A 12811-nucleotide genomic window follows, 5' to 3' on the forward strand; every position below is an offset into this window, starting at 1 on the left:
CATTAGTTACTTTGGCTCATTTCTTAGTCAGTGTTTATGAGGTAGGAATGTCAGAGAAATAACAAATGAGGGTCAATTTAAGTGAATTCATCAAATCCCCATTTTTCGGTCTCCCCTGGAAGAATATTTCTTTTAGACCCCACGTCTTCATCAGATTCTGTGCGTGTCTAAACACAACAGTGGGATCTGCTTTTCCATATACTTTAGGAAATGGCTTACAAAAATGTGCATATTGAGGAAGGAGAAATGCAAAATGCACACATAAATGCGAAGAAAAAGAAACGTGATTTTCATTTGCAGAAATTTGCTGGCGGGTCAAGAAGACCAATTACATGCAAATCAGAAATATACAGCCATCCCTTTATTCCACTTACTGAGAAATAGCCTGAGGGCTCCTTGGTGCTCTCAGAGCTTGGTTGTTGGTGGGTTTTGGTTTTTTTTTTTGCAAATGTTTCATTATTCAAACTAGGGAGCATCATCAGATGTTATCTAGTTTGGGTAATGAAACATCTACAATAAAACATGGGCATGGCTAGTCTAGGGAAGAGAAGGACCAGGGGAGACAGGATGGCAGTCTTCCAATATTTGAGGGGCTGCCCCACAAAGGAGGGGGTCAAGCTATTTTCCAAAGTACCTGAAGGTCAGACAAGGAACAATGGATGGAAACTGACCAAGGAGAGATTCAACCTGGAAATAAGGAGACATTTTCTGACAGTGAAAACAATCAACCCGGTGGAACAGAAGTTGGCTTTGGAAGTTCTGGGAGCTTCATCACTGGAGGCTTTCAAGAAAAGACTGGATTGCCATTTGTCAGAAATGGTGTGCGGTCTCCCGCTCAGGTGGGGGGTTGGACTAGATGACCTACAAGGTCCCTTCCAACTCTGTTATTATTCTCTTATTCAGAAGTTGTGGGAGCTTCATCCCTGAAGCAGTGGTGAAATGTAAAATTTGTTACTACCAGTTCTGTGGGCGTGGCTTGGTGAGGGGGGCATAATGTGACTGGGTGGGCATGGCCAACTTTTTCTTTTTTACTTTTAAAAGCAATTTTTTCTACAACTTCTTCAGCCGAAGAGGTTGTAGAAAAAATGCTTTTAAAAGGCTCTGATGATCCCAGCTGAGGGGGGCGAAGCAGGGATTTTTGCTACTGGTTCTCTGAACCACCAGCCGCCATCGCTACCGGATTGGGACCCCTGCCCTGGAGGCTTTCAAGAAGAGACTGGACTGCCATCTGTCAGAAATGGTGCAGGGTCTCCTACTTGGGCAGGGGGTTGGGCTAGACGACCTACACGGTCCCTTCTGTTAATCTGTTACTCTATTAAAACAACCAAGCTCAGAGACCATCAAGGACCTCTCATTTCAACCCTGAGCTAAAATATTCTCCTTTATCGGGGAAATAACCTTTCCTTTCAAGTTACCAAGTTGGAGTGAGTTGGATCAGGACTAGAGTATTCAGATGGTCCTGGCAACTCAAAGATGGTTTGTAATGACACAGCCCTCATCCTAATAAATGCCCCAAGAAAAAATGTCATGATAAACTTCGATTGTTTGGTTCACCAGAAACTATGGGTTTATTTAAAGAAAACAAGAGTCCTTTTCATTTCTTTTATTTCAGGGCTCTCCGACCTTGGCAGCTTTAAGACTTGTGGACTTCAACTCCCAGAATTCCTCAGCCAGCTTTGCTTCATCATTGGAAGCTTTCAAGAAAAAACTGGACTGCCGTTTGTAAGCAATGGTATACAGTCTCCCACTTGGGTGAGGGATTGGATTAGAAGACCTACAAGGTCCCTTCCAACTCTGTTAATCTGTAAAACTTTGCTGTTTTCACTTCAAAGGATCAGGTTTCAAATATTGGAAAAGATCCATTTGAAGAGACGGAGAATATATATATATATATATATATATATATATATATATATATATATATATATATATATATATATATATATATAAATTTGCATTTATATCCCGCCCTTCTCCGAAGACTCAGGGCGGCTTACATTGTGTTAAACAATAGTCTTCATCCATTTGTATATTATATTGAATAACAAGGAACACAGATCATAGAGTCATAGGGCTGGAAGGCACCTTGGAGGTCTAATCCAATCCCCTGCTCAATGCAGAATTTATTCCAACCAGTCAAATGGTTGACCATATTTTTTTTGAAAACCTCCAGTGATGGAGCATCCCAACTGTGGAAAGAAAGCTCTTCTACTTTTCCAATTCTTCTCACTCTCAGCCTTCCATCCTTTATAAGGTAGGTAAAATGACCCAGATTGTTGGGGGCAATAAGTTGACTTTGTATATAAATATACAAATAGGATGAAGACTATTGCTAACATAGTGTAAGCCACCCTGAGTCTTCGGAGAAGGGCGGGATATAAATGCAAATAAAAAAAACAAAAACAAACCTTTCCTAGTTTGATTTTAACAAGCTTCCACTCATTACTTTTGTATGGTACATGACATATTCTAGATGATATCCTGTGATAAGCCACAGAAGAATGAATGATCTAGGCTCCCGTGAATAAATCAATTTTCTGAATTACTTATTTGAAAGCTTTGCTGGCTGGGGAATTCTGGGAATTGAAGTCCACAAGTCTTAAAGTTGCCAAGGTTGGAGATCCTTGTTTTATTTGACCGTATTGGGCAAGCAACAAACTCACCACGACTACCTCTCTTGTACATGTTTGGCTCTTTCGAATCTCCTATCCAGCTGTATTCTGTTGGCATAGAAACCGGCCTCAGATCACCTGTGAAAAGTACAAAGAGGAACCAATTAACACATCGAGACCCATTAAAAGGAGGATTATGCGCATTAAAAAGACGGGAGACAAGTTAAATTAAGAGGAGCAACAGCTGCTGGGCGCAATTTAATAAATCTTTGCTTTTTTTCAAAATGTGCTGTACCGGACAAAGTGTACAAGAGAAAACAGTAGATGTTTATCCTTTGGGACATCTCCTCAGGACATAAGGCAGCCTTGGTACATGCAATGCTAGCTTGGTCTTGAGGGCAAGATGAGAGAGCAGGTCAACCTGAGAGTCCACTAGACCAGGGGTCAGCAACCCGCAGCTCTGGAGCCACATGTGGCTCTTTCATCCCTCTGCTGCAGCTCCCTGTTGCTGGTCAGCTCCGCAATGGATAGGGCTTTTGGTTAGGACAGGTAGAGGAAAAAGGACATCATGCTAGGAGGAAACTATGACGGGGGGGGGGGACCGGACTTCCGGTTGGCTCCAGAATTGAATGGGGGCTGTCGTGTCCTACTCCTCCGCTGACGGCCGGGTCAGGGAAATCCGAATCAGGCGTGCCTCTGCAGCTCTGCCAAAGTCCTAGCAAAGTCCTCAGGGCAGGCAGGAGACCAGAAAGTGACTTCAGCAAGATATGTTTAGACTTTGCCTGACTCAGAGAATGCCAGAAAGCAGGTCCTTTATATAGGCCATGGGGTGTGGCTCTATGACTCAGCACTTATCGAGGCCTGCCCCTCCCTTCCTTCTGTTGCCTCCGCCTATCAAGTCTTCTGACGCGAGGGTCACTCCAGTCTGCAGCTGTTGGCAATTGACCTTCCTCAGGCTCACATGCTGTGGAGGAGGGGGAGGGGTCTAGTTGCTCTGTTTGCCTGGGCATGGAGCCAGAGCTGGGGGCTGGAGATACTTCCTCCTCTTCAGCCTGTCTGGGCATGGAGCCAGGGCTAGGGCCGGGAGGCATACTAGGACATTCCTCCGTGTTCAGAAGCAGATAAGAAGGCCCCGGCTGTGGTGAGATCGGACGAGACACAACAGGGGCTTCCGGTTAGGACCTTTGTGGCTCTTTGAGTGTTTAAGGTTGCCGACCCCTGCACTAGACTTAATGGTGAGGCTGGGAAAAGAGCCATTGCTCCTGGATACTCTTGACATTTGAACTCAACTCCAAAGTTTTGACCATCCATCCTGTAGGAATGCTGTCATTGTAGAGCAGAAAGACAAAATGTGTGTGTGTGGGGGGGAGGAGGAATTACTCAGCTGCTTGAGAAGAAGACATCAGCTACTAGGCATTATTGTTCCAAAGTGTAGAAAGTTAGCACCCACCCCTCTCCTAGAAGAATAAAATATCCTGAGAAATATTAAAAAGGCAGAATACTGTATGGCATTTCCCTAAATGAGAAACAGAGAAACATGCTCTTGGATAGCAGTCCCCACCTTCCTTAGTAGCCCACAGCAGATGTCAGCACTTAAGAGATAAAGGGAGAGATAGCTCCATTCATAGGTGCAGCAAATACCCGCAGGCAGAAATCCATTCAAGACAGGATATTTTGAAATTCCCTGCAGCAATGCCTGAACAAAGGTAGGATTAGACCTCAGCTATAATAGGAATTGTGCAACACCCTTTCAGAACACAAGCTCACTACATTGCATAATCTCCCAAGGACAGTCCAAACTTCAGCCAAACCTGGGAACTCCGACAACCTACAGAGCCAGCTATGACCCCTACAACAACCAATAGAATACATGTACTTGCACAGGAACAGGAAGCTCAAGTGCAAAAGCCAAGAGAAGGTATAAAGGCCCCTCACTCTCAACTCAGCTACCCAGAATCACACGTGCTTGGTGGTTCCGCTACATCGTTAAACCTTTCCAATCAGCCCCTATGTTTCCAGTGTCTTTCTCCCAGCTCGGAACTGGACCAGATGGATATTTCTTCCAACAAAAGTTATCAAGATCTAATCATCAGAACTGATCAGTGCTGGCTCTGCTCAGAGAAAGAATGGAAGTTCCCACAATCTCAGCTTCTACCTTAAAGCGTTCAGACCCTGAGAATATTTTCATTGACAACCGTTTCCCTTTTTAGTATTTCAGGGTTGCAATTAGATCTCTTTTATGCATTGTATGGACCTAATTTACTTTAGCCTTTGCTTCTTAAGTTCTGTTGTGACCCAGGCCCAAGTAGGTAGTAGAGTCCGTGAAAAAAACCAAACAAACTTTATTCGAACAGCGGAGAATTACTTCATTCCCAGAGTCATTTAACTAAATTAAAACGAATTCCTCCCAACACAAATTCCTCAGTCCTATCGCAAACCTTGGTCCAATTAGGCAAACTGCGAAAGGCCTTTCTTGGCAAACGTTCAGAAGTCACAAAAATAAATGCAAGAGGTAGATGAAGCAGAAGACGAAGCTACCAACGTTGTTTTCTGGCAAAGCCCAAATGCCGTTGCTGGTCTGTTTTAAGTCTTATGGGAGAGGCCAATCATCTCTTGGCCCTACTCCCGAGTTGTCCTTTTTGCTTGAGCTGATCTTGCCTTCTGGCAGCTCTTCTCATGCATGCATTAGGAATAGGCTCCTCCTGTTCCTCTGCCTCACTACTATCAGTCTCTGGAGGCTCTGGAGTCCGCACTTTACTCCCCGATGGCTCTGGCCTCACCTCAGCCTCATCGCTGTCCGACTCCGTTGCCAGCTCCGCAGGCTGCTGGCAGATCACAAGAAGTTCCTTTTGGTATTTTATAGTTGTAGATTTGCATAAAACGTTGGTCGCTGACCATAATAAATTTTGCTGACAGCACAACTGCTTTGCTATATAACCCTAAAAGTCTTGGCATCCTGGCTGGATCTGACATACGCTTTCTGCCTCACCCTTTAAACCTCAGGTCCTAATCAAAACTGTTGGCTTATCTTGAAGAAGCTTTGAACTAGAAATATGGCTCTATTTTCATTATGTATTTGAAACTGGTGACCTTGGACCCATTGCAAAAAAACCCTGAAGTTCAAGAAAAATAAACTAACTGTCTAAACTTTACTTTAACAAAATCTTCCTGTTCCCGGAATTGAATAGATCAGTGTTTCTCAACCTTGGCAACTTTAAGCTATGTGGATTTTAATTCCCAGCTTGCCGACTGGGAAATTCTGGGAGTTGAAGTCCACACGGCTTAAAGTTCTAAGGCTGAGAAATACTGGAATACTGTAGAAGCTTAAGAAATCAGAAAACTGTCAGGAGATATGTTTATGCAGTGAAAGGAAGAAGATGTATGCACATCTCCGGGTGGCAACTAATATAAAGGATTATATTATAGCCTCACATCTATCACATTAGACATTTCACTGACCTGCTCATCTCCTTTGAAAGCAATTTTGCAAAGCGCTGAAATTTTGCTGCCTTCAAGAAGAATGGGGAAAAAATGGCATTTGAGATGGTTGGCACCGCACTCTTTCAAAAGTTTGTTATGGTCTCCTTAAGAAAGACAGGGAGTGAATGGGTCTTCCACTGCTGCTTAAAATCTGATCGTTCCCTCCTTCGAATGCTCAGATGGATAGCAAGAAAGGGTTGGATGAGCCTGAAAGTTACCTGTAGAGATGAATCATACCTGTGGATGCATCCTGAGGATGTAGCTAGTGTCTTGGGAAGAAAACCAAGGAGATGACATAAAACCTTAATGAGGATGTTGTATGTACACAAATGGTTCACATTTGTGCTGTCACCACCGTGTTTCCCTGAAAATAAGACCCTGTCATATTTTTTTGAACCCCGAAATAAATGCTTGGCTTTCTTTTCAGGGAGATCCTTCCTTCCAAGCAGTCTCCATGTTTCCAGTGTCTTTTCCCCCACTTGGAACTGAACCCAGATGGATATTTCTTTCAACACTAGTCTTGCGAAAAGAAGGACTAGGGATGACATGATAGCAGTGTTCCAATATCTGAGGGGCTACCACAAAGAAGAGGGGGGGAGGGTTTAACCTATTCTTCAAAGCACATGAAGGCAGGACAAGAAGCAATGGATGGAAACTTATCAAGGAGAGAAGCAACCTAGAACTAAGGAGAAATTTCCTGAAAGTTAGAACAATTGACCAGTGAAATGGCTTGCTTTCAGAAGTTGTGGATGCTCCATCACTGGAGACTTTTAAGAAGAGACTGGACAGCCATGTATCTAAAATGGTATAGGGCGGTGGTGGAATCCAATTTTTTTTTACTACCGGTTTTGTGGGTGTGGCTTGGTGGGCGTGGTGTGGCTTGGTGGGCATGGCATGGTAAGGATACTGCAAAATCTCCATTCCCACCCCTCTCCAGGGGAAGGATACTGCAAAATCCCCATTTCCTCCCGATCAGCTGGGACTCAGGAGACAGAGAATAGGTGGGGGTGGGGCCAGTCAGAATTTTCACTACCGGTTTTGTGGGTGTGGCTTGGTGGGCGTGGTGTGGCTTGGTGGGCATGGCATGGTAAGGATACTGCAAAATCTCCATTCCCACCCCACTCTGGGGCCAGCCAGAGGTGGTATTTGCTGGTTCTCTGAACCACTCAAAATTTCTGCTACTGGTTCTCCAGAACCTGTCAGAACCTGCTGGATTTCACCCCTGGTATAGGGTCTCCTGCTTGAGCAAGGACTAGAAGACCTCCAAAGTCCCTTCCAACTCTGTTGTTCTGTTCTGTTCTGCTCAATGAAGCCAACACATAAGATACATCTAGTGTATCTCTGAAACTTAATTGCAGGGATCAGTAATGGAGAAAGTGCTGTTGCACTGACAGCCAACATTTTGGATCCCCCCTCCCCATTTTTCTTTGATGGTTCGCTGAAAGAAATGGAACGTTGGACTTGACCTTTGGTAGGTCAAAGGTCAGGGAGTTGGACTAGAAGATCACCAAGATTCTTTCCAACTCTATTATTCTGTATTCTGGAAAGAGAAGACCAGGAAGGAGATAGTGATATAGATTTGTAAAACTAGCTAGATGGGATCCTTTTCCTAACTGCCTGAGAGTACATTACTGTAATCAAAATAGCAACCAGCAAGTATGTACAACAGCTGCAGTATCTCGGGGTCATGTGATCGTCATTTGGCTCGGGAATTCTGGGCGTTGAAGTCCACAAGTTGCCAAGGTTGGACACCCTTGATCTAGAACAGGGGCAGTGGTGGGTTTCAATTTTTTTACTATCAGTTGTGTGGGCATGGCTTGGTGGGTGTGGCATTGCTTGGTGGGCATGGCTTGGTGGGCGTGGTAGGGGAAGGATACTGCAAAATCCCATTCCCACCCCTCTCCAGGGGAAGGATACTGCAAAATCCCCATTTCCTCCCGATCAGCTGGGACTCAGGAGACAGAGAATAGATGGAGGTGGGGCCAGTCAGAATTTTTACTACCGGTTCTACTCAAAATTTCTGCTACCGGTTCTCCGGAACTGGTCAGAACCTGCTGAAACCCACCTCTGAACGGGAGTCTCCAAACTCAGCAAGTTTGAAGACTTGTGGACTTCAACTTGCAGTCAGCCCAGGGAATTCTGGGAGTTGAAGTCCACAAATCTTAAAGTAGCTAAGGTTGGAGATGCCTGATCAAACAAACGGTAGGATAAAATCAAGAATTTTCTTTCCCCCTTTCTTTCCATCTCATTAGCTCATTTGTAATTGGGCTAGATGTCTGTATTAGGGGAAGCTGGGTAGGAAGGCAGTAGAGTAGTGCCACTCTCTACAGATTTCAAGCTGCAGCCATGGAGATAGATAAATAGTGGCAGTATATTGATTTGTGACATATTCACAGATTCTTTTTGCCTATTAAATAAGACACTCTTAATTCAGTCTGTCATTAGGCATTCTGGAAAGTTCAGGGTGTTTTGATTTTATTCCCCCAGATTCTGATTGCAGTCTTCTGTGTGATGAGAGCAATTATAATTTATTTATCTGCCTGCTTTATTAAAATGAACTTTGCAATAATCAGTGACATATTCACAAAGAGGGGGAAGTGTGTGTGTGTGGGGGGATTTAGCAAAATAAAATCTGGATTCCTGAAGTGCAGCAAGGTTTGTTCTCAGTTTTAGAAACACAGAAATAACATGCAGGTAGTCCTTGATCCTTGACTTACAACAGTTCCTTGAGTGACCGTTCGAAGTTACAACAGCCCTGAAAAAAGTGACTTATGATAGTTTTCACTCTTAATGACTGTTGCAACATCCACATGATCAAAATTCATTCGCTTGGAATCTGACTCATATTATGACGGTTGCAGCATCCCGGGGTCATGTGACTACCTTTTGTGACCTTCTGACAAGCAAAGTCTAGTTTAATGAAAAGAAGGACTAGTGATATTCCAGTATCTCAGGGGCTGCCCCAAAGAAGAGGCAATCCAAAGCACCTGAGGGCAGGACAAGAAGCAATGGGTGGAAATTAATCAAGGAGAGAAGCAACTTGGAACTAAGGAGAAATTTCCTGACAGTGAGAACAATTAACCAATGGAACAACTTGCCTCCAGAAGTTGTGAATGCTCCAACACTGGAGATTTTAAAGAAGAGATTGGATAATCATTTGTCTGAAGTGGTGTAGGGTTTCCTGCCTAAACAGTCCCTTCCAACTCTGTTATTCTATTCTATTCTATTCTATTCTATTCTATTCTATTCTATTCTATTCTATTCTATTCTATTCTACTCTACTCTACTCTACTCTACTCTACTCTATTCTTTCACTCCACTCCACTCCACTCCATTCCATTCTCAATTGGTAAACAGCTGTGATTGTGGGTGGATTTCCAACTGCCCTAAATTATGTGATTATTTATTTTATTTTATTTTAAGTTGTGCCTTGTGATTCTTGACGAGTGTATCTTGTCTTTTTATGTACACCGAGAGCATATGCACCTTGTGTGTCCAATCACACTTGGCCAATAAAGAATTCTATTCTATTCTATTCTATTCTATTCTATTCTATTCTATTCTATTCTATTCTATTCTATTCTATTCTATCTCATTTCATTCCATTCCATTCCATTCTATTCTAGGACTGTGGGGGAAGGTTGGCTGTTGAAACTGTTCAAAACTGGGATGTAAGTAGCTCTGAGAAGGCCCGTTGTAACTTCAAATGGTCACTAAGCCACCGGTTGTAAGTTGAGGACTATCTGTCCATGATCAGGATTCTCTTCACCCCCCATTTTTTCTCCCTGCAGATATTTTAGAGTTTTTTTAAAAAAAGATTAAGTCTTGTGTGTTAAAAATAATTGGCAAATGCAATGCAAGAAAACCCAGACTGCATTTCTGATTCCATTCATAAGATGGAACCAAGAAATGGATGGATGACAGTCCTTAAAAACATGGATGTCCAACCTTGACAACTTTAAGACTTGTGGAGTGCAGCTCCCAGAATTCCCCAGCCAACAAGACTGGCTGGGGAATTCTTGTTGTTGAAGTCCATAAGTTTTTAAAGTTGCCAAGACTGGACACTGTTGTTTTAGAATGACTCAAAACATATTGCATCCAGTTTTGGTCGCCACGATGTAAAAAGGATGTTGAGACTCTAGAAAGAGTGCAGAGAAGAGCAGCAAAGATGATTAGGGGACTGGAGACTAAAACATATGAAGAACGGTTGAAGAAACTGGGTATGTCTAGTTTAATAAAAAGAAGGACTAGGGGAGACATGATAGCAGTGTTCCAATATCTCAGGGGCTGCCACAAAGAAGAGGGAGTCGGGCTGTTCTCCAAAGCACTTGAGGGTAGAACAAGAAGCAATGGGTGGAAACTAATCAAGGAGAGAAGCAACTTAGAACTAAGGAGAAATTTCCTGACAGTTAGAACAATTAATAAGTGGAACGACTTGCCTGCAGAAGTTGTGAATGCTCCAACACTGGAAATTTTTAAGAAAATGTTGGATAACCATCTGACTGAGATGGTGTAGGGTTTCCTGCCTGGACAGGGGGTTGGACTAGAAGGCCTCCAAGGTCCCTTCCAACTCTGTTGTTATATTATATTATTATTACTGGGCCATTTTGGAAGAAGTCTTGGTGGAAAACATTCACTTATCCCGTCCTCTGAAACTATGGTGGCAGATGTTCTCAACAATCAGATCAAGTTCAGAAGTTTTAACTGGGGTTGTTTTTGAATCCCCACCCTATTTAAACAGCAAAAAGTGTCACACACTGAATTAACAGAAGTGGAAGGGACCTTGTAGGTCATCTAGTCCAAGCCCCAACCCAAGCAGGATATATATTATACATATTATATATATTATATATATAGGTCTTTGGTTATGTGGTGGGGCAGGCGGTGCATGGGATTTCATATACTCCTTGATTTTCTAACTCAATTTTGTCTTTGGGGTTTCTTAGGATGGTGGATATTTTTCGGTTTGTGCAGAATGCTGTCTTGATGTTGTGTTTGTGGAGGATCTTGCTGATTCTGTCTGTGGTGCCTTTTATATATGGGAGGAGGGCTGTGCCGTTTTCTTGTTCTCTGTCTTGGATTTTAGTGGGGGGTTCTTTTTGGATTAGCTTGGTAATCTTATTTCTTTGGAATCCATTGGATGTTAGTACGTTAGTGAGAGTGTCTAGTTCGGTTTTTAGGTGTTGTTCGTCAGCTAAGCATTTTGTTCTGGAGATGAGTGTCTTGGCTATGGAGTTGATCTGTGCTGGGTGGTGGTGTGAGAGTGCGTGTAGATAGCGGTTTGTGTGTGTTTTCTTCTGGTAGATGGTGTGTCCTAGGGAGCCATTGGGTTTCCTGTAGACTAAGACATCCAGGAAGGGAAGTTGGTTGTTAACTTCTGTTTCCATGGTGAACTGTATTTTGGGGTGTAGGCTATTGAGGTGTGTGAGGAAGTTGTCAAGTTTTTCTTTCCCGTGTGGCCAGATTATGAAGGTGTCGTCTACATATCTGAGCCAGAGTTTGGGTTTGTGATCAGATTTTTCTAGAGCTTGGGTTTCAAAGTGTTCCATGTAGAGATTGGCAATGACAAGTGAGAGGGGTGATCCCATGGGTGCTCCTTCTACTTGTTTGTAGATGAAATCCCATGCACCGCCTGCCCCACCACATACATCGGACAAACCAACAGAAGAATAAGTGCACGCATTGAAGAACACAAGAACTCAGTCAAAAAAGAGGAACCAACTTCTTCCCTGGTCCAACACTTTAAAGTCACAGGACATGATATTGACTTTAAAAAGACCAGAACTATCGCCAAAACTGAACACTTTAACAACAGAATAATCAGAGAAGCCACTGAGATAGAAAAACGCCCACACAGCATGAACAAATGAGATGATACCTCCCGCCTACCAGCCATTTGGAAACCCGCCCTTATTGACAAACGAGTCCCTAACATGAGGAATGACACCAGACCCACACTCACGAGGTCCACACAGGATGTCACCACCGCACATCCACCCAGAAAGCAGACCCAAACCCACACTGATCATGAAGCACGACCAAGGACCAGAAGCCAGACCACAGCTGCAACATTAGCCATTTCAAACCCCTCCAATCCATACATGCAGCAGACTGACACCCACTATGAAGATGTAGCACCACCACAAAGCCAAACAACAGCTATGCAGCTCACCAGCTCAAATCCCCCTGCAACACAGACTAAATTGAGCACAACCAAGCCCCCACCCAAACAGGACACACCCCCAGCCAATCAGAGCACAAAAAAACCTCCATCCAATCAGAGCACAGCCAAGCTCCCACCCAATCAGTTCAAACCCCCACTAGCAGTTAAAAGGAAGAAACAGCTGCGATCACACATTGCTCCCAGAAGCACGAAGCTGAAGCCTGAAGATGACGAATGAGACTTCGTCGAAATATCGCCAAGACACTTCCAATTTTACGCGGGTGAAAACCCGAATAACCAAAGACCTACATACAAACATCCGCGAAAACCTCAGAAAATAAACATACATACATACATATATATACATATATATATATGTTCAGATTCATCATTAGAATCTTAGGGTGTAGCGTTCTCCGAGCTTGGAATGTTTGATTGACAGGTGACAGATTACGTGGCTAGCTAGCACCTTCACTGCTATTCTTTTGGAAGCGTGAAATTTGATCAGTTGTGGAACGTACAATTCCCATCTTATAAAATTGGATGGACCACACTG

General features: G+C 43.4%; 1 protein-coding gene across 1 annotated transcript in view; it reads right to left on the bottom strand.

Moving 5' to 3' along the window:
• Positions 1-12811, bottom strand: part of LOC131183866 (connector enhancer of kinase suppressor of ras 2-like) — a 436268-nt gene that overhangs the window by 114861 nt on the left and 308596 nt on the right. The window contains exon 12 of the mRNA XM_058154608.1: positions 2664-2750. Coding sequence (XP_058010591.1) covers positions 2664-2750 — 87 coding nt within the window. The remainder of the gene's footprint in view (positions 1-2663; positions 2751-12811) is intronic.

This window comes from Ahaetulla prasina, chromosome 11 (genome assembly GCF_028640845.1).
Source record: "Ahaetulla prasina isolate Xishuangbanna chromosome 11, ASM2864084v1, whole genome shotgun sequence".
NCBI lineage: Eukaryota > Metazoa > Chordata > Lepidosauria > Squamata > Colubridae > Ahaetulla > Ahaetulla prasina.